We start from the raw sequence: 22,704 nt of genomic DNA, 5'->3' as shown, positions 1-22,704 counted from the left end.
AAAATAGTATTTGTGAGTTTCTAAGACTCCAGAACGGACCGATCAAACTGTAATATGGATGAAGATTATTTGCACAAAGAAATGATCAACAACAGTCAGCGGTGCAGAAAGATGTCAATCATTTTATTCCTCTCTAAACAGGCAGCGGCGCCGCCTCTATTCACAGTACATGTTGATCCTGACACCTTTAGTGTGACGCGTACGTACACACACACATCTGATCCCAGAGGACTTTACATTCAGTGCAAATGCAACTAATAACACACACGACTGTATTAGAGGGACACACAAGCAGAACGCCTCTCCTGAAACACGCTGTTTTTACAGTAACACATTCAGCTTTATGGTTTCACGCCGGTGGATTCGTACATTCGGGTTCAGCGAGTGTCTGGAATGTTTAAGTTGTACGAGCGTGACGTTTGGAAAATCAAAAGCTTACCGTAAACACTCGGATGTTGCCGTCGTGCACCTGCCGTCCTCTAAAGCGTCTTTAACAGTCTATCATGTGACAGTTTGACCAATGAAAATGTTCAGCAAAAAATGTAAAAGCTCTCGTCATTCTGCAAAAAGTGATTACTCAGTATTTATGTCTTGTTCTCCAGTACAAATGTCAAAACATTCTTAAATCAAGATACATTTACTGGAGAAAAAAAAAACACTTTAAAATGTACTAAATAAAAAACACATTTTTTAAATCAAATTTAAGTGAATTTATGCAAATGTCTCAGAGAAACTTACAACAAGAAAAAAATATAATCTTGTTTTCTCTTTGAATTAAGCATAAAGTCACTTAATTTAGTTTTTTTTAGACATTCATTCAGTCACTTTTCCTTTAAGTAAATGCATTTTTATTTAAATAACTTTTTGATATTTGTACAGGAAATCAAGAAAGAAACTACGGATTAAGAAAATCTCTTTTTTGCCAGTTTGTGCCTTGTAAGATTGTTTATGAATGCGTGAGATGTCGTTTTTACTTCGAAAAAATTCATTTGATCAAGAAAAAAATAAATAAACAACTGATCCTACCCCATCAACAACTACTTGTGATCTATGCCCCAAATTTAAACCACATCTCCCTATTGGATAGAATATGTAAGTGGCATCAGAGCTCCTCCAATGAGAAGACACTTCTGATGACACAGTCTGTCCTTGCTGATTGCAAAATCACATTTAAATAATACAAGGTAAAAAAATCAATATGAAACGATGTTTGTATAAACACTAAAGGATGGCTGGGTCATGGCTGTGGTTTTGATATAATAATAACGTGGGCGGTACGAACAGTAAGACGTACCAGATCAATAATGAGGCACTTTCTAGAAATGTTTGAGTAGGATACACACTTCTCATCTCTCTCCCTCTCACACACACACAACACACTAAGGCATATGGAGTTGGATTAGTCAGGTAAAAGCATCGACTGACGATCTTAAGCAATAATGAAATTATATACAAATAATCTGCGCGCAAAGTTCGTCCGACGTATTAAAATGGTTTGCCTGTTGCGCTGGATCTGTAATTGTGCTACGGTACGTCAGTTGCTGAGACACGGATATAACTAAAGATTACACCGTGGAGGAAAAGAATCGTCCACATCAGCTCTTCGTCAGCGTCAGATTCTGCGCTTCATCAAAGAGACGAAAGGCAGGTTCACAGGTCATTCACAAACATGCCTTTGATTCCATACTGAACGTGACGATTATACGAGGACAATGAAAGCAAAGCTGAAATGTTTGTTCTAAACAGAAAAACACTAATAATCAGGTCTAAAACAGCCGGTCTCGTGTGTTCAGCTTCAAAACTCTCTGATACATATATATATATAAACTTCCCATCTCACTTACTTACATACATACATATATATACTTGTCTCAATATAGACCTCTGGCAGAAACACGGCCTGTGTGAACTAGTGTGGCGCTACAGAAGGGCTTCAAGTGTCTGCGATGAAGACACCAGTCTTCTGTGTGACTGCAGGAGTGTGTGGGAACTGGACGCGCTCAGACACACTGACAGCAGAACTGGGGATCTGCAGAGGACAGTATAAAACACCATTAATCATCTATTCCACTAGAATAACCACATACTATTAAATACATAATAACATAACTAACACTTCACAATAAGTTAAAGGTGCTGTGTGTAATTTGTAGCGGCATCTAGTGGTGAGGTTGAGAATTGCACCCAACAGAAGATACGGTGGCCGACAGGAAGTGATGTCGTCAGAGAGTAGCCAGTTAAACAATAAGGTTTCTTTATAAAGATAAATTAAGAAATTAGGTTTACTTGATTATTCAGTAAAACGATATATTATTATAATATAATAATATTGTTACATTTTATCATTGCGTTTCATTCTTTGCACGAAGAATAACAGTGAAGAATCGCGTTTGTCTGTTTCGGGCCACTGTAGAAACATGTCGATGTAAGGAGACCCGCGGTGTGTGGAGATATAAATGGCTCATTCTAAGGTAATAAAAACATAACGGTTCATTAAGTAAGGTCTTTATACACCACTGAAAACATAGTTATGGATATGATATTATATTGCTGTCAACAGATCCTCCTAAATATTACACAATGCACCTTTGACATTATTGAATGCATTAACTAACATTAACAATGTGTAATACATTTCTTAAGGTAGTTGTTCATTGTCAGCTCCATAAAATATTAACAGATGCAACTTTATATAATAATGTATTAGTAAATGTTAAAATTAATATTAATTACACATTTAAGATTAATACATTTTGTAAGAATTATTTTATCATTGTTTGTTCATGTTAACTAATGATACCTTTTACTTAGACCAGTAAAATAAATAAATAATAACATAATAAATATATATTAATAAGAATACGTTAACAGCAGCAATAAATATATAATAATAATAATAATAATAATAATACATTAACAGCAGCACTAAAAATAACATAACTAGCAAAATAAATAATAACAACAGTAAAATATATATAACAACTGATAGAATAAATAATTTAATGTGTTATTGAATATTTTTAAATATATAATAAGTAAATACAACAGCACTAATCGAACTAAATATATTTATTTTATTATAAATTATAAACAAAAATACAATAATAATTTAAAATGTTTAATCATTTTTATATCTGAAATAAGGATTTTTAAAAGGCCAACATGTAATGAAAATTAACAGTTTAGAAAAAAAAGTATTGAGTGTGTAAAAAAAAAACATCTTCCAAAGCATGTCTTTACATTACCCAAATACAAAGTGTATTTGGGTAATGTTAAGACATGCTTTGGAAGATGTTTTTTTTTTAATATTATATATTATAGATAAGCCTATAATAATACTGATCTTTATTTCAGAGCAGACGGATCGTGTAGCTTTAGCTCTGTCTAAGATTGTTTCCCCATTCTTGCCACTGTCGACATGAAGCCGGTCCTCGTGTGCTGTAGTGCGATGTACCTGGTGCTCAGAAGAGGATGGGCTTTCCGGCAGTTTTCTCCTGGACGTAGGAAGTGAAGCGCTTGAGGAATTTGGGATATTCTCTCTTGGCCACGGCCCTCAGGACAGACGCAGGAGCCCAGCCCCCAGGATTCACTGCAACAACAACAAACAAACGTCCAGTCAGCGATTATATATATATACACACACACCTTATTTATTATCATGTTCCTACAGTCACTGTATTCTCACCACACTAATGCATTATTATGAACAGAAAACATTTAGAAATATTGATATATTTTTCTGTTATTTATATATTTTATTAGCTATTTGATATAAAGATGATATGTAAGAAGTACCGTTGGCCACATATGTGATTTTGCACAGGATGTTGTCTCTGCTGATCTCTTTGTCTCCCTCTGGTGGACTGACCAGCGTCTGGCAGATCATCCCAATGTTGATTTTAGCACGAACACATCTGTTGTTTGGCTGCATGAAGACAAAAACAATGAAACAATGAGTCAGAAATAAATTATACAGCGTCTTCAGAAAAAAGCCGACATGCTTACTGTATCATAGAACCTCTCTTTAACAATTTAACTACATTTAAAGAGGCCATATTAAGTCTTCATTTGTTTTCAGGCTCTACTAGAACAGGTTTTAATGCTTTAATGTTCATTATTTTTCTCATATTTGTCCCTGTTGCAGCTACTCTCTTCTCAGTCTGTCAGTAACGCCGTTTACTTCCTGTCTCTGTGAAGCCCCTCCTCCTGAAAAGCACAATGTGCTCTGATTGGTCGGCTGGAGCAGTGTGTTGTGATTGGTCGAGCGCTTCGAGTGTGTTTGGGAGATGTCCCGACCCTTTCTTCACGCCCCAAGTTTCTTCTAACTATTCCTCGAGCGCGTCTCAAATTGAAGGGTGATCATGCTTTCTGTCGCTGGTCCTAGATTGTGGAGTTGTCTGCCATTGGATGTTAGAACTTCCTTGACTCTTAATGTTTTAAGAACCACTTAAAAACATCCATGTACTAATTTACTAAAATGCCGAAGAGTACAGATAAGATTTTATGTTTTGTCTTATTGTTCTGTTGCTTTTTACTGCAATGTACAGCACTTTGGATCTACAGTGGTAGCATGTAAGGTACTATATAAAAAAATTAACGAATGAACGCCCCTAACCATAACCACCAGTTTCAACACACTACTAACTGACTCAACCAGGCCATGCCCCTTTATTCTGGGTATGAATTATTCAAATGAGGAATATTGTGAAGTGTTTGTTCCCAGAAGAAACTCAAGACTACAATGTAGGCGTTTCAGGAGTTCAGAAACACTGACACTGATATAGAGCAGAACTGCTGCTGGAGGGACTTTGTAACTTTGCAGTAAACGCACAAAATCTGAATCAATATTAAATGTTTGTAGAAGTCAGAAAAGATCCACATAACATAACCCTGTAAACTCATTGAACCGCTGCTCGGTTAATCATACACATGCTGACTCAGCGGTTGCCATAGAGACAGACTCACCTGGGCATTCTCGTGGTCGACTGAGAAGTTGCAGACTAGCCACGTGTCTGGATCGTTCTCGTTATTGGCCAGGATCTTGCGAATGGCAGACAGATACAGGACGTCTCTCTGGGACGCTGGCCACACTCTCTGCACGAGGAAAACACAACATAAGGAAGTGCTCTTCCACTGAGCCCAGTGTCACACACACACTCATCTCACCTTATGAGTCTGGTAGATGATGACGGCGTTATCCGACAACGTTTCCACTACGCTGAAGTTTTCAACAGTAGCTGGAGACAAAAATGAGACCTGATATAAATGATGCCAGACGAGCTGAATACAACTAAATGTAGTTCTGTGTGTGTGTGTGTGTGTGTGTGTGTATACACTCACTCTCCCAATCGTTACGGACATCTGTGTCCCAGAAGTAGTCGCAGACCTCATGACCTGTGACCCCTTTGACAGAGTGTGTGGCCTTCAGCGGGTCCAGCACGATCCCGTTCTCCTCCACCTCCCTCCGGTACACCTGAGACAGAGAACACACACATTAGATTGGGTTTTAGACACAGTTTAACCTTATAAATGAATCTCAAAAGTGACTGATTCCAGTAGTTTGATCATAACATGATGTTAATCTAATGTCACGATGAGGCACAAAAATACACAGAAGTGATATTGTTAACAAAACTACATTTTTTAAACTAAAATTAAAAATGAAAGCTAAAAATAAAACTCAACTATAAACTTTAATTTAAACTAAAACTGAAATAAAATAAATAAAAACATTAAAAAGTAAACTTAAAAAAAAGTGTTAAAAATTTAGACTAAAATTAAACAAAGCTGAAAAAACAAATTCAAAACATTAGTGAAATACAAAACTGAAATAAAAATAAATATACAAAAAAAACTAATAAAAATTATAACTTAAATTAAAATGAAAGCCTGAAATATAAAAATAAAACTCAATTTAAAACATTATATGTAACACTGCATAGAACGCACCGATATTGGGCTAAAGAGTGCGTATTTAAATCATTTGAACTAGTTAAACTTTTACTGTTCTGAATGTCCTGTGTGTGGCAGTGTTGTTGAGCTCACCTTCATCTCGCCCTCCTCCACCACGAGCTGCCAGTTAGCGTCTCCACCCACGTCCTGCAGAGAGTAGGTCATGTGATTCTTCACCATCTCCTCCACCTGCACAAAACAAAGCAGAACAAGAAGGTCAGAGGTCATGCCCTCTTAAATGAGGATCTAGATAAATCAGTCAACATGAAACTCCTTTCACAACCTACTACACTTCTGTAATGTGCGAGTCACTGAAGCAATATTTCGAAATGAAACGCATCAGCAAGACTATCTGAAGTCAAGTTCAGCCTCCGGAGCATCTCCACATAACGCTTATTTGATATTATGACTCTAAACTTTATTACAGGCATTAAATTGCTGGTTTTAGAAAAGCTGCATCAGTTACAACAGTAAATGATAAAATACAAATGAAGAAAAAGCTATTTAAAATGTGAGTATCAGATATGAACCATCAGGATTTTGAGGAACATTTGTCCATATTTCGAACATCATTGTCTTACATTGCATTAATATGTTTCGCCCTATAATTAAAACAAAAGTGCTTGGATCATAAAACTATGGTATAAGTACCTTATTGGTATAAGTACACACCGGTATAACTAACTGGTATAACTAAAGTATAACAACTTAATTTATTTACATAGTACAAACATGCAAACACTTTATTTTACACATGAGACCATGTGATCTAATAATAAAACCAGGAACATGAATTAAGAAAGCAAATTTGCTTCATTTTGATGTCATAGTGATTTAAAGTAAGTTAGTTCAAGGAAATTACTGAACATGCAAATTTTGATTAAAAAAAAAAGACACTTAAAACGTATAATTAGCTATAATTTCAAAAAGCCAAACACACAAAGACAGAAGAAAATAGAGGTAACAAGGCAGACTATGTGGTTTTAATGTGTTAACATAGTTGGCTGTATTTCAAAACATAGTGCGCTGCTTAGCCAGACAGCATTTTAGGGCTGACTAAGCATCTCACTAAGTTTTGAAAAACTACATATATATATATGCCTGCAAATAGGTGCAAATGCAATGTAAATGTAACATCCAGTCCACAGCTTCTAATGAGTCTGGGATGAGTGTGCTAGAGGGCGCTGTTACCTCAGCACTGAAGCGGTGCTCATAGAGTGTAGGAGTGAAGACTACAGCAGAAGATGAGGGAGAGGAGGGACGAGAGGGGGGCTGCACAGGTGAGGAAGAAGAGAGAAATGCAGCTTCGTCAGGAGTGCAGAAAAAAAGAAAATGGACTGAGACAACAGGGACACAGGAAGAGGTCTGCAGATGATCATGATGAGAAGACCATGAAGAAGAACAAACTCACCTTCTCAGCGAATCGGTGCGAGCCCACGGTGGAGTAGGCGTCTCCTGAAGGCACTGAATTGCTCCTCAGTATCCTGCTCTTCTCACACTGAGACTATAAAAACATGCATATGGTAATGATTAAAAACACTTAAAGGGTAAGTTCGGCGTTTTACAAGTGAAGCCCTGTTTTAAGATCGTTTCTGATGAAATCGAACGGTTAAGATTGAAATTTGGACATATGCTGCTGTCCCGTGAATTTTCAGTTTTTGTGTTAGCACCCCCCACCTATACAATGGTTTCATAGGGGCACTGCAAGAATCATTCATATAAACGCATTAAACTTTAGTTTACAAAGACGTGAAACTCACCGAGTGGTCTGGGGTGTTCACTGATATGCTCACGCAAAAATCGCTGCAGAAGATGCTTTCCAACAGGTTTTATCGTAGTTTTTGGAAGAATGTCCGGTTGTGAGGCGTTTGGAAAAATAGGTCCACAGTTTTACAACGAACGGTAAAACACCTGTTGGAAAGCATCTTTTGCAGCGTTTTTTGCGTGAGCATATCAGTGAACACCCCAGACCACTCGGTGAGTTTCAAGTCTTTGTAAACTAAAGTTTAATGCGTTTATATGAATGATTGTTCCAGTGCCCCTATGAAACCATTGTATAGGTGGGGGGTGCTAACACAAAAACCTAAAATTCACGGGACAGCAGCATGTGTCCAAATTTCAATCTTAACCGTTCGATTTCATCAGAAACGATCTTAAAACAGGGCTTTACTTGTAAAACGCCGAACTTGTCCTTTAACTTCCGTAATGTGTGACGTACTTCAAAGTGAAAATTATTTAGGGCGGAACTTTATTGTTTCCATTAGGATTTGATTTGGATGGTGAAAAGTTAATATTAATGTTTATAATCATTTATTTTCCTTACAATTGAGTACACTGATGAATCATATTGAGACAATAAATCGACTATAAACTATGATTTTTCCCCGCAATATATTTGTTTGTTTTAAAAAGCTACTATATTTTACACTTGCGTTAAATTTACATTTGGCAGATGCTTTTGACCAAAGCAACATATCATTTGGTTAATGTGTCCCAGATTAAAATTACAATCAGCGGGGTTTCTGCAGTTTTTAAAATCAAATTTAAAACTTTTGAATAAATCATGCATCTCAGATTCTAAACAGGCATGAGGCTAACAAATACAAAACAGCGTAAAAGTTTGAAATACTCAGGATACATTTTATTCAATATAATCACTACCATTCAGAAGTTTGGGATCAGTATTTAAAATAATAATAATAATAATAATATTAATTTAACAAGGAAATTTTGGTCAAAAATTGGTCAAAAGTGACATTTATAAAGTTACAAAAGATTTCCATTTCAAATAAATGCTGTTCTATTGAGCAGAAGACAACACGTGTATCAGTATCAGTGTACTGGATCCGTGCATTATGTATTAAAGGGACAGCAACCTAATATTACTGCTGTTTGTGTGTTTTTAATGTTAATCAAACAACAAAAGACCAGGAAATCACTCCCTCCTGTTGACAGAATAGCTTTTGTAACTTTAATAATGATTCATCTTTATTTAATTTATACAGTGATGATTATATGCAATGTTGTTTTATTTTTGATTACTTCAATTTCTGTACCTGAAAAACTTGAAAAGCGTTGTTCATTTTCTTTGTATATTTGCTCTATTGTGTTTATTTGTGCTGTTGCTTGTAGTTTAATTATTTGTTCTTGATTTTTACTTTTGTTGAGAGTAGTCCTTTTTCCCCTGAACATAGCAATTACCAAACCACAGCAAAATCCATAAAACCGTGATCAAAACTGATCCGTGAGTCATTTGAACTGTCACACTCCTCATACACACACACACACACACATTCTGATTCTGTATCAGAGCTGTCTGTAATAACACACCTGCTCTTCTATTTTGTCTTGTCGGTCCAGAGCTGCCTCCACGGCATCAAAGAACTCGTCTTCATTGATCAGGCTGTTAGGACCCTCCTGATGGACAGAACAAGATGAACATCTTTATACGCTTTACAGCTCTGCTTGCTTTTTTTAAGTTTTGCAGACATTAGCGCACGTACAGAAACCAAACCCACCTCGTAATCGGGCCCTCCGAAATGAGACTTCTTCTTCAGCTCACACAGAGCTGATTTATACGCTTCTTCCACCCTCCTCCTCTTCTCCATCTCCTGTAGAAAGCAAGACTTTAGCTGACTAAACACTCTGCTGCCGTAATGTTTAATGTCTTGGCTTGACTAGATCATGTATAGGTGCAGGATTGTTGTGAAGCGCTCCATTGTTCTGATTGTATATGTCAGTATTGTGCTGAATGTTGCTGACTGCGACACATTCAGCTCAATCTCTGTAACGCACACTTGCCCCTTTCACACTCAAACCCATTAAAACTGCTGGATTAGCTTTTCTGGCAAAGATACCGCAGCATTCTTTCACAGAAACAACAGCTTTACATGTTTATATGTATTGTACACCATAACCAAAATGATGCTCAAACTCTCAGATATGATTTGGTTTCATGGAAATTACCAGCACTTGCAGAAATTGCAATAGCAGCAGTAAAGTGATTTAACATAGTAGTAAATATTGGTTCACTATATAACTACTGTAGGTAAAACGTCTGAAAATCTGTTGATGTTTGCTCGTATATCAGATTATTCTAGATTGCACCAGTGTTATTTTAGAATGATTTATATAGTATTACAGTATTTATTAATATTTTGATATAGTTTATCTTTTTATTATCAGTTTTCACTTTAATTTAGTTTAAGTTTTAATCATTTAGGTGCTAATGTCATTTTATTAGTTTTTTATATTTCTAAATAGCTTTAATTTATTTTTATTTCAGCTAAAGTAATTACTAGTAATACTTCCAACATTTCATTCTAGTTAGTTGGATGTTTAGTTAGTTTAAGGAAACATTTATAATTGCAATTTTACACACTAGTCTGCACAAACTAGCTGCTGCAGCAGTATTTGATGCTTTGGGCCGGTGCCGACCAGTCATGGGTCATGTGACTTTTATTACCTGCATTTATTCAATGTCAAAGGGTGGCATTATTTTGTATATGAAAACTTTTAAAAACCAAATACATTTGAACCTGCAAGAATGTGAATGGTCACACTGAAACTCATGGAAGCCCTATAGCATCAATACATAACATTTCTACCAATCTTACAACTACTTTAGGCGCTGAATTGCCATGGCTGATGTGCATTCATTTTGACGACCGTTCACACATACATGTTTTGCTCTGCTCTATGATTTCCACAGTGAGGAGAAGGTTCGCTCTGTAATTCAGGACTCAGGCTGTTGATATAGTGCTGTTGTGACGGTGACTGTGACAGATACAACATCCCTCTCCTGAGTTTAGTAGCTCAAGGACGAGCTCCAGACGCATCTCGTACCTTATCCAGTCTCTTCTGCCAGCTGTCCTCTCTCTTCACCATCAGGTCGATGCAGTGAGAAAGTGTAGCCAAGATCCCCGCCGTGGTCGCCTTGAACGTGATGGCCTCTCCTTTAAAATCTATCCCATTAATGCCTTTATGACTCAAACACTGGAATACTGATGGGGAGAGAGAACAGATTCAGTTACACTCTTTAGAGATTTATCTTAGACCTTATTTTACTATACAGTGTTACACAGTGTTCAAAAGCAGGCACGATGAAAATAAACATCAATCGAACTTGAGGTGCTGAAAGGCGCTATATCAATAATACTAATTATTATTACTATTATTATGAAGCAATAAAACAAAAAAATCCCTTCCATGTTATTCTGAGTTTTTATTCCTAACCACTGCCCAGAGTTATATTTCAAAGTATTTTATAATACATTTATTTGTACTGTATGTATTTTAATACACATAGATATATATGTATATATATATATATATATATATATATATACACACACACACACACACACACACACATACATACATATATATATAGGCTGTGACTCTGTTGCTTCACAATATTTTCTTTTTTAATAAAGACTTGGTTGGGACATGGTGCAAAACATCTGACAGAACATGTGACATTCTTTGTCATATTATACAAGAACAGAAATGGTTTGATGATCACATGCAATTTAATCATAATATTTTTCCACTAAAAAACAAAATGCATAACTCAGTGAAAACATCTCAAACGCAGTTCAACTGGAGAAATGCTGACTTTATGTTATAGATTACACATAAAAATCATTACAATAGGCTCAAATTACTGGATCACTGGAGTAATTTAAGTGGACAAACTGGTCAAATAGTCAGTGCCGCCCCAGTACCGTCTCCTCGAGCTGCATCAGAGAGAATTCACTGAGCGTGAAACCTGCTGAATGTTCACATACGCAGAAATCAGAATGTGCTCACACTCACATTTCTCCTTGCTGCCATTATTGTTATGCAGGAATTCTCCATCCGAGCGAGTGGTAGGAAAATCATCTTCATCATCCTCCACGACTGACATGAGAAAACAAACACACACACAGTCAGAATGAACTCATTGCCCTGTGGTTGGTGGTGCCCAGATCGGCCCATTCACACACAGAGTCTACCATAGACGCATACTGTAGTACAGGGGAAGGACTACGACGAACAAAAGAGGCAGTTGATGATTCGTGTGCATCAACAGGCCCTTGTGCTGTAACAACAGATGCATCCAGAGGGAACGAGAGGAACCGCACCAATGCAGAGGAATCTGGATGTTACCGCAGACTGAATGAGTTTCAGCGTTGTCTAAACATGCCTGTCAGCAGAATCACTCCATTCACGCTCCGTCTACTCACTCTTGTCCCTCTGGAGCTCGTCTCTGTGAACAGCATCAGCACAGCCGTCGAAGTACTTCTGGAGCGTGTCCACCTGCCTGCACAAGATGTCCCGAAACGTCTCCATCTCAGACAGCTTCTCCCGCAGACTGTGACCCTTCTGTGGGTCACATATGCAAACTTATTTGATTTCAGACTAGGGAGGCATGGCATATTTATCGGTCTATAGCAGTGATGTGTTTTTATGGGATCGATCAATATTGGACATTTGGTTTGTGTTCTTCTCACCTTAAAGGAGGATGTGGAGGTGGCCGAGTATCCGCTGGTGGCAGATGTGAGGGAAAGCATTGATCCATGTCTCCTCAAACTGGACTCGGAACCATAACCAGATTCAGCCTAAATACAGACAGACAAAGATAATGTGATATTCAGAAGCACTTTCACACAAAAGACTCTAGTCCATCTGACAACACAGTTTGTGTAAGAGCCAGGTTCATCTGCAATCTGGCACCGTTTGCAGAATTTGATGACAACAAGCGGGACTATCGACCTAAAAGTGGAGCAGTGAATGCCTTGTGCATTGCAGCTTATAACTGCAAATGTTACACTATTGTTCAAATACAATTTTTTTTAAAGGAATTAATAATATTATTCAGCAAGGATGCATTAAATTGATCAAAAGTGACAGTAAAGACATTTATAATGTTACAAGATTTCTATTTAAAATAAATGCTGTTCTTTTGAACTTTATATGCGTCAGAGAAACGAGGGCGCCGCCATCTTTGGAAAATTGTCTTTGAACTTCCGTTTTTGCGGTCGCTCTGTATATCTCTATGGGATTGCGGTCCAGGAGTAATTCGCTTTTGAAGTGGATTTACTTGACGTAAAGTTAACATGAGGACTGTAATGTTTGAAGGAGATGTCTTTACAAATGTCAGTATACCGGGAAGTTTTTAAAATGAGCCGTTAATTTATAAATAGGCAAGATCGCTGTGAAAATACAGACCGGAAGACAATGCGCGCAGCGCTGAAAAGGGGCGGGGCTACATAATGTCTATATTCAAAGAACTAAAGTATTAAGCAGTATGACTGTTTGACATCGATAATAAATGTTTCTTGAGCAGCAAATCACCATATTAGAATGATTTCTGAAGGATCATGTGACACTGAAGACTGGAGTAATGATGCTGAAAATTCATCTTTGATCACAGGAATAAATTATATTTTAAAATATATTCACATAATATTTCTGTATTTTTTATCAAATAACTGCAGCCTCAATGAGCTGATACTTCTTTCAAAAACATTTGAAAGAAAACTTACCAACCCCAAACTTTAGAACAGTAGAGTACATTTCATTTTTGACACCCTCTCCTAATAAGTCATTACCTCAGTGTAGTTGTAAACAGCTGAAGCTAAAGCTCATGATGACACACTGGCTTTAAACGTACTGGGGTTCAAAACTAAATAAATACATAATCTGTGAGGAGGAGAGGTGGAATCACACTCAATCAATATTTAGATCAGACAAAAACTATAATACGAGGATTACACTGATATTAACACAGCCAACCACAAATATGACACTTTAAAAACAACATAAACTGGTGTGTGTGTGTGTGTGTGTGTGTGTGTCCTGAACAATTTCCACTTCATTTTCAGGGTTGGTTACTCACACACAGACAGAAAGTACAGAGAGTCACTTTCCACAAACTCAGAGCTCTCCTGTGGATCATCTCATGAGTAACAGCCTCTTAAAATAGTTTGAGTTTTTTTAGAAGCATAAACACACACAATGAGTCAATGACAATGTCTCCCCATGAGGCTTTGTGCAGAACATGATGGTACAAGCCCAGGTTATTGTATCTTTCCTCCAAATGAACTATTTTGACCTCTGTATCATGTTAATAAACTCACCTAATCTGGTCAATCTGAAAGAGGGGATGATGAAATACGATCTCAAAATCATTCACTTCCCCTCTGACGTTCCGCATACTGTAACCAATTTATCAAACGAATCCACACACACACACACACACACACACACACACACACACACACACACACACACACACACACACACACACACACACACACACACACACACACACACACACACACACACACACACACACACACACACACACACACACACACACACACACACACCTTTCCTGTAGATAAGAAATGCCAAAAAACACACAACTTTACAGTCAAAACAGTCTATTTTTAAATAAATGTACAGTCAGAGCAGATAAGAGTCAAAACACAGCCTTCAGTAAAAGTGATACTAGTAGCATTTGAGTTTATTGCCATATCAGCATCACCGGCTACATGGCAGATACATATGATATTATGGTGTGTTAAATGTTTGATAAGTACAATATAATGTTAAACAAACTTAGACAAAAATAAAAAAAATAAGTAAATGTGCAAATTGAGTACAATTCTATAAAATATTATTTAAAATGTACTTGTGCTAAAAAAAAATGAATAAGAAAAAAAAATGGATCCATAAATAAGTCCTTAAAGGTTTCAGCCTTCAGTAAGAGTAATAAAATATATTTATATATATATATATATATGTCTGTTTTGGATTGCAGCTATTACTATAAAGATTGCTCTCCAAAACACAGATTAATTCAACCATTTTAAGAATACTAGAACACTTTTATTCTATGCTACCGAGTATAATAGTTTTCAAAACTAGTATGTGAAACAATTAGTGATGCACAATAGGTGATTGAATGATGAACACATTGCATTATGGGATACTGTATTCCTGTCATGTGCTGTTGTTGTATACTGCACATTTTGGGTATGCATATGGAAAAACTCACATTGTGTCCACATTTTGTAGTATAAAGTATGCTACACTGAATATACACACTGTTTCAGTGAGGACTTTAACATTGCCCACCACTAGATGGCAACAGTGAGCTCAGTCTACGGTTGAGTGGGTTTAATCTAAGGTAACTATCGGGTAGAACTAGAGATAACCATTCAGTGTCTCAATCAAACACGGGCCAGTCCTGCATTCACTCCAGCCAACCAAACGCACTCTTACTGTGACTATGGCATTGATAATGCCTCCACTGACCAATCAGAAGTCAAGAATAATACTGGCAGTGTCTGAGCTACACAATCAATAGCCTCAGCGGCTGGTGCGCAGATGATAAACCTCAGGATGATAACAACCACTACCACCGGATCACAGACCAAACACACACCAAATCAATAAACCTAATCAAGTGTTTGCAAAAGACAGCAAGAGAAAGAAAATCAGATGGAATTGTAATCAGTGTCATGTTTAATCCAGAAGGGGTTTCATTCAAATATATTGAATGTAATGTGTGCAGTGTTATTTTAGTATAATATAGTATAGTTTTTCAGTATAGTTAGTACTCTATTAAAGTCATTGAGTATGTGTGTTATCAAACTCTGCTGATGTTTTGAAGCCATGGACAAAAAAACTTCTGATATAAGATTAAATCCAGCAGGTATTGTTGATACTCATTTCCAGTAGCTTTTTTGAGAGTGTGGAGTTGACACAATGAGAGTGAAAGGCTTAACACAATACAGCTCTGATTAGATATACAGATTACACTCACAATCTGCAACAACAGGCAGATCTGCACATTACCACCCATTGGGTCTGTCACACCCTCCGTGGAACAAAAGCCACAGATTTTTTATAACATTGCAAATATACTTAAAAAAAAAAAAAAAGATAATTTAATAGTAATTGCACTCACAAAAGCACAATTAGCTCATGAAACATTTTAGAGCAGAGCATGTACATACATTGTATATAGCAAGTATACAGAATCAGAATTGATCTAGCACTTTTGCAGTGTGCAACATGGAATAATATATCCCACAATGCAATGTGGTCCACTTCATATTCATATTTCGTTTTTCATTATTGACATCTCCTTAACCTGTTGAAGTCTAATCAAACAATGAGATAAGACACTTCAATATAAATATGGATTAAAAATGCTAAAAATACTTTCATGTTTTGTGGCCAGGTATTACATGCGTGTTAAAATTATTAGATTCACATTTAGCAGTTATACTTATTTGAAATGAACAAAATTACTCTTCTGGAAATTGACAACAAATATTGAGCACTCATCCTGCACTACACAGATGTTTGTCCAATCAAATGCTCTGTAGAAAAAGAATGCCCCTCCCAACAGCAACCAACATAGCAAATTGTGATTTATTTGAGGGAATGCGCGCTACAATGTTCTATTCATTCATCAACTGAAAACAGGATGATTAGCCTAATCGATTCTTGGGCTTTAAGAATTTAAGATCTGTCACGTCACATTTACAAGCGCCAAAACGCTATTGTTTGAATTTCGTAATAAAATTGACAGAATCCGAGAGCTAATGATTTGTTTCATATCAAAAGTAACTTGCTCTGTCTAGTCTGTCGGTGTCAGTGTCCTCATTGCTTCATGCTTTTTCTCGCCGCGTGACAAAACGGATGTGTGGTGTGAGAGCGTGTGAAAAGTGTCAAATGTGTCTAACGCTGAATGAGGGAGAGTTGCAGCTCTGCTCTCTCTGCTCAGTGTCGGTTATCTTTTGCCAAAATATCGCCATATAACAGAGGAAGAATTTTTCCTGGCCCCAAGTTCAGTGTCCGTCTGCTCGGCATCATCTTCACCTGTTCTCCGCGCTGCACACCGGAGAAAGTCACGGACGGGACCATACGCGCCACACGTGCCACTGCCTAATCCGAAACTGACTGGTCTTCTTTTTATTAGCAGTGTAGAAAATGTGCAAACAGCTCTCAGACAGAGAGAACGGGTTGTAACGTCAACACATGAATTTATTAATTTAATAAAATCGCAGCATTTTGCACCATAAAATCGCATAGGCTTGACATCGCGATATGATTAATCGTCTGCACTACTTTGTACCGTAATGAGAAATGATAGATGGGGGAAAGTGTCCTTGGGAAGAATTTCAGCAGTGATTCAGAACGAAAGGCCTCTTCCAAGAGTCACTATCAGAGAGGGGTCATCCTCAAGGCAAGAGAAGGATGAATAGATGGGGGAAGTGTGTGTGTGTGTGTAAGTTACCCTCCCCCTCCGGGCAGCAGAAATCAGAAGCACGTGTGCATCAGGGTGTGGCCACAGTTACGAACACTTGTGCAGACTCAGCAGACTTTGAAAGAGGCAGACGATACACTAGGGTGGGAATCTCTAGACATCTCAAGATTCGATTACGATTAAGAGCGCTGCGATGCGATGCGATGATAAAGCGATTATCGAAGCATCTTTGTTTTTCCAATACAGATTTTCTTTTTTCTCACTGTGTGACTACTTGGTACTTTTAAAGCAAAGTATTTGTAATGATCCATGATCCATAATGAATTTACTTTCAATATATTTTATTAATTAAACAAATGGAAGTGATTCGGCAATAAATTTTGCGATTGAGTTTGTAATTCACTTTGCCTATTCCGAGTTGGGTGGAAGCTTTTAAGGTTGTCCTGGTTTTCACGTCAGCGCTGTTCGATCTGACACGGTTTATAACAGAATTCTGCGCTGAATTTGAACATCTCGCTGTGATGTTATTAATCTTGCGGTGAATTCTTGGGATCTTAAGTTTACTTGACACATTGGTGACGTGTGCTTTGGTGGCGCTGCTCTGCAAGCGACCCGGGCGCGAGCCCAAGACAAATTTCCCTAAGGGGACAATAAAGTATAAACTAAACTGAATTCAAACGCTTTCTCACTGGATCTCCCAGCGGTGTGTAATAACAGTGTTGTGTGATTGAGATCGGCTCACGAGTAAACCTGTTCTGAGCTCAAACGGTCCGGGCAGCGCAGCTCAAACAAATAGAGAGGTTTTGTATCACTTTCGTTTCATTTGCCATTTGATGTTTCTCGTATGTGACAGAAGTTGCAGCTCTTATCAACTGGACAACATGGTGGTCGCACCAGTGTAATCTCTTGTCGCCCATTTGGTTGCAGTCTGGAGCCCCTAGCATAAAGTGAAGAGACGACTCAACGCCGGCGATGTTAAGCCCTAAATTAATACATGATTAACTAACTGTATTTTTTCTATGTACATTTCTGAAATACACTTTCTGTAAAACTGCTTTGAAACAATATGTATTATGAAAAGCGCTATACAAATAAATTTGAATTGAATTGAATAAAGTGTGGCTCTTGTCCAAGTACTTTTTCTCACCAACTTCATAGAAGCCAAAATTACGCAAAATTGTAACGCAGAGGGTGCGTTACATTCAAAAATTATTGAATGTATATTTATATTCATGTAATTAATCTCTTTGAACTATTCATACATATTTGTTACTAATATATACACACACACATATATATATATATATATATATATATACACACACACACACACACACACACACACATAATAACATATATTATTATATTTTCACTCTGTAATCTCTCTCTATATATACACACGTCACAATAAGACCCTTCTCATCTCATTTCTAAAGTGTTTCGTCGCTCAGTAGACCCTATCATGAAGTCTCTCACCGTTCCTTTCATCTGCCTTTGATTTTTTTTGTTTTGCCACTTCTTGAGTGACAGATTTCTGTCTGTACCTGCAGTGCCCACATCCTCTCTCTCACTATAGAGTATTTTACTACAGCTATGCGCGTGGCATGTTCACTCATGCATCTTTAGTACTGATCTGCAGCATTTTTGTTAGTATGCTTTTATGATGAAGAGTGTTAAATATCACGTATGATCATCGTACATAGTTTTTATATAAATATGTTTAATTTGCGTTACTGTATTATTGTGTATTTGAATCCTTAACTGACTTCTGTGTGTGTGTGTGTGTGTGTGTGTGTGTGTGTGTGTGTGTGTGTGTGTGTGTGTGTGTGTGTGTGTGTGTGTGTGTGTGTGTGTGTGTGTGTGTGTGTGTGTGTGTGTGTGTGTGTGCTCTGCCCCTCAGGTGATGTACACAGACTGAATCACATTCATAATCTCACACAGTCAATCTCTTCTCTCTGATTTCTCAATGAACTATTATTTATTTCTGTGATTTAGCAAGAGGCCCCACTACCAACTAACCCACTCTGAGCTTACTACTACAGTAATGGGTGAATAAAAACAGCAATGTCCGATCCACCCTCCCAAATATGTCAAATTAAAAAAATAAAAAAGCAGAGGTTGGTCGTCAGTCAGATGTTGTTCAGATTGTTGCTTCCTGTCTACAGGGATGGTTTCAGACGAACCAGACTTAATACTGACAGTCAATAGTCTGGCTGCATGAGAAAAGAGCCTGTTGGGTAAAGACAGTTAGGGGAACTCACCCTGTGAAGCTCGATAGAATCGATCCACTGGTTGCGATGTTCTGGGTCTTGAGCCCGGAGATACCACACACTATCATTGACACTGATGTCCAAACGGCACTCGTCAAACTCGTGAGGCTACAGAGAAAGGGAGAGAGAATACTTATTAGATTGATATACATGACCTCAAACGCCATTATGAATGATATTTCTATTTTGTAAACAAGGTGCTTTTTGGTAATGGAGGGATCCAAATACTCAATCTGTTGATGATGAGGAGTAGACAGAACCACCATAGCCAAGAGAAGAAAAAAAAAGAGCCTTGACCCATGTGAGATATTTCCCTCTGAAAAAAAAAACTAACAGCAGCCGTGTGTGTGTGTGTGTGTGTGTGTTTGGTATTATTGCCAGATGTTGATCTCCGCAGACCTCACACATCTCTATGAAATCCAGATGAGTCAAACACTCCTCTCCTTCAGTCTGATATACTGCACTCCACCAGTCCCGTTTCTTTTCACTTCCCTTTATTATTCATTCCTTGCCTCCCTCTACCAACAACATTTACAAATTAGGGCTGCATATCGAAATATCGCAAATGTGCAGATCACGATACGCATAGCGCAACGGCTTGCGATAACTGCATGATTTTAATACTCCAAAAAATAAAATCTAAGTTTTAGGTCATCGCAGAAAGCAGATAGTAAACTGGACACATGAGAGTTACATACCTGTAAAATGCATCATGATATTCAACGCAATAAGCGAAGTTCTCATTCGAACAGAAAGCCGTTGAGTACGGGCACCAAAACAAAAGCCCGTTTTGGTGAATATTCAAGTGGAGTAAACAGTTGAGAAAGAAAGAAAACAGGCATGTAAGAATATACTGGATCCGTGCAGCTCTTAAAGTGACAGCAGCCTAATAAACCTGCTTCCCTCTGTGTGCTTAATGTCAATCAAACAATAAAAAACAGAAAATCACTTACTGCTCTTGACTCAATTTTTGTAGCTTTAATAAGATCAGTATTTAATTCATTGTGAACAGGTTGGGAAATTAGCACCCGTCACCAGCCAATGGCGGGTCCTTTTCCAGAGTGGCGGGTGACTTTGCCTTGTATACCAGACACAGTCGCGGGTGGATTGTAAAACATATTTTTATTGGTTACCACTTAAAACATTCCTTGTAGCGGATTGGACAGAAAATAACATGGCTGTTGGGCAAAAAAGTAAATTTCCCACCCTAATCGTGAAGACTATTTAGTGTTTTATTTTTACATTTGCTTATTCAATTTCGGTTGTTAAACCTAATGATCATGAAACTCAAAACCTGGTGTTTACTCTCTCCGTTTAAAATCTACACTGATGTTAAAATGACACTTAATTTTTATGTAATGCTACAGTAAAACACTGCTGTTCACTTTCAGAAGTTGTAGGGATGCTTCTCAAAAAAAGTTGGTTGCACAGTTTTCAAATAGAATTAAAATTTATTTTAGACACTTAAAGCATTATCGTTTCGAACATTGCATTATTTAACAAGTTATCGCACATCACAATTTTTTTTCAATATTGTGCATCCCTGATACAAATTATTCTAAATTCTCATTTCTAATTTAAAAAGGGACGGACTTGAAGTGTGAGAGTCATTTGACTGATTCAGATAACCGATTCAGACCAATAAATCATGAGTTACATTCAGGTCAATTTAAGAATTGGTGACTCAAAAGAATGAATCTGACAATCACTTTAGGGAAATTACATTGTATGTTTGTTGTTGCATGCAGCCATTGATGACAAAGCTATAAAAAAGAAAAATCTTTATTTAATGTCTATATTTTTCACTTTCACTCACAGAAAAATATTGTCTGACACAATCCTCACATAAGTAATAATCAATGTCACAGCAAAGCGATATATCAGACTAGATCAATAGAGACAGAGCATTTGAAAAACTGCAAACAATATGACAGACACCTGGTCTTCTGGGTGAAGCGTGAGGAGCTCATTCAAAGCCTGACACTGATCACAATATGAAGAGGCATGACAGGACACATGAGACGGAGAGGGGCTGTTTTAATGAGACTGCATGTGCTTAAAAGGAGAGAGAATAATCGCTCACATCTGAGCGAAGACGCTTATCACACCACAGAACAAAACCACAACAACACACCGAGCAAGAGGCCTGGAAGTACTAAACACTGAGACATGAAACACTCAATATTTACCTAGAAACACGGTATCTTTCCACTACAAATCCCAAATTCAAAGGAGACAGTGAGATGAAAAACTTAGTACCTTGCCTACTTAGCACTGTGTTCCTCAAAAGTGTCCAAACACCTGAAATGTTTTTCTTTTTTTTCCCCATTAAAATTATATATTTTTGTTAAATATTTTTTCTTTAATATTTTGTATTTTGAGAAAATTTCATATTTTCGCAATAATTATGTAAATTTTTCCCTATTAAAAACAACTTAAAAAATTTAATGATTTTTCAATCAATGCAGTATTTCATGTTAAAATGGAGACAAGGCCTTTAAAATCCAATTGTTAAAGACAGATTAGCACTATCTGGAAGGAGTAAAAAAAAAAAAAAGGAAGAGAAAAACATGTGTAATGCTATGGTGCATATAAAGAGGCTTGTAAAATACTTGTCCCAAGTTGTTTTTAGACCGAATAAACGGAAATGGGGATTTCAGAAAAAATAATTTTACAGGGCCCTAATTTCAAAGGCATCATAAGCATGTTCACAGCATGAGACTATTCATAACACAGAAACATAATGCTGCCTTATAAGATCCCAGAATGCACTTCAAAAAGCTCAGTCTTGAATGCTCTTAGTGGTTGGATCTGTTGTGCATTTACAATGTCACTGTTTGAAAAATGGCTGTTATGATGTTGAAAATGTCACTTTAGATTTAAGAGTGCTTATATTTATGCATATAACCCAGAAGCAACCGACTGACATGGGAACATTCAAGTCCCTGCATGGGAAAAGCTTTGAGGAGGATTCTGGGAATGGAAAATCGAGACACGGTGGGCAGTGCAAGGTACCCCAAGAGGGTCACAGCGGGTACTGAGAAAAGACACTAAAATAAACACAAGGGTCATCACTATGGGACTGACTTAACCAGGGAGACACCATTCATTGCACTGCACTGCAATGAACACAAACACACATATCACAACACTTGACATGCAGATGTTAAACAGAACTGGCATCTGTTTATTCATGCGTTTCCATCTCAGGTA

General features: G+C 37.3%; 1 protein-coding gene across 2 annotated transcripts in view; it reads right to left on the bottom strand.

Annotated features, from left to right (window-relative positions):
* Positions 1 to 102: 102 nt before the first annotated feature.
* The window catches only part of cert1b (ceramide transporter 1b), a 35,230-nt gene continuing 12,628 nt past the window's right edge, over positions 103 to 22,704 (bottom strand). The window contains exons 3-18 of one of the 2 annotated variants that reach the window (XM_077233550.1): positions 19,483 to 19,599; positions 12,447 to 12,554; positions 12,180 to 12,318; positions 11,770 to 11,853; positions 10,798 to 10,955; positions 9,471 to 9,563; positions 9,283 to 9,369; positions 7,364 to 7,456; positions 7,144 to 7,224; positions 6,046 to 6,141; positions 5,341 to 5,473; positions 5,167 to 5,237; positions 4,966 to 5,094; positions 3,796 to 3,925; positions 3,455 to 3,589; positions 103 to 2,029 (exon numbers count right to left, since the gene is read on the bottom strand). In XM_077233550.1, the coding sequence (XP_077089665.1) occupies positions 3,462 to 3,589; positions 3,796 to 3,925; positions 4,966 to 5,094; positions 5,167 to 5,237; positions 5,341 to 5,473; positions 6,046 to 6,141; positions 7,144 to 7,224; positions 7,364 to 7,456; positions 9,283 to 9,369; positions 9,471 to 9,563; positions 10,798 to 10,955; positions 11,770 to 11,853; positions 12,180 to 12,318; positions 12,447 to 12,554; positions 19,483 to 19,599 (1,647 nt within the window). In that variant the 3' untranslated portion in view covers positions 103 to 2,029; positions 3,455 to 3,461. The remainder of the gene's footprint in view (positions 2,030 to 3,454; positions 3,590 to 3,795; positions 3,926 to 4,965; positions 5,095 to 5,166; positions 5,238 to 5,340; positions 5,474 to 6,045; positions 6,142 to 7,143; positions 7,225 to 7,363; positions 7,457 to 9,282; positions 9,370 to 9,470; positions 9,564 to 10,797; positions 10,956 to 11,769; positions 11,854 to 12,179; positions 12,319 to 12,446; positions 12,555 to 19,482; positions 19,600 to 22,704) is intronic. The other variant, XM_077233551.1, reaches the window with a different exon arrangement.

The sequence above is a fragment of the Siphateles boraxobius genome, unplaced genomic scaffold, assembly GCF_051911475.1.
Source record: "Siphateles boraxobius isolate OS27281-9 unplaced genomic scaffold, OSU_SipBor_1 18, whole genome shotgun sequence".
In the NCBI taxonomy this organism is placed as follows: Eukaryota; Metazoa; Chordata; class Actinopteri; order Cypriniformes; family Leuciscidae; genus Siphateles; species Siphateles boraxobius.
The sequence above is the reverse complement of the archived record's forward strand: the minus strand, read 5'-3'. Positions and strand labels throughout refer to the sequence as shown.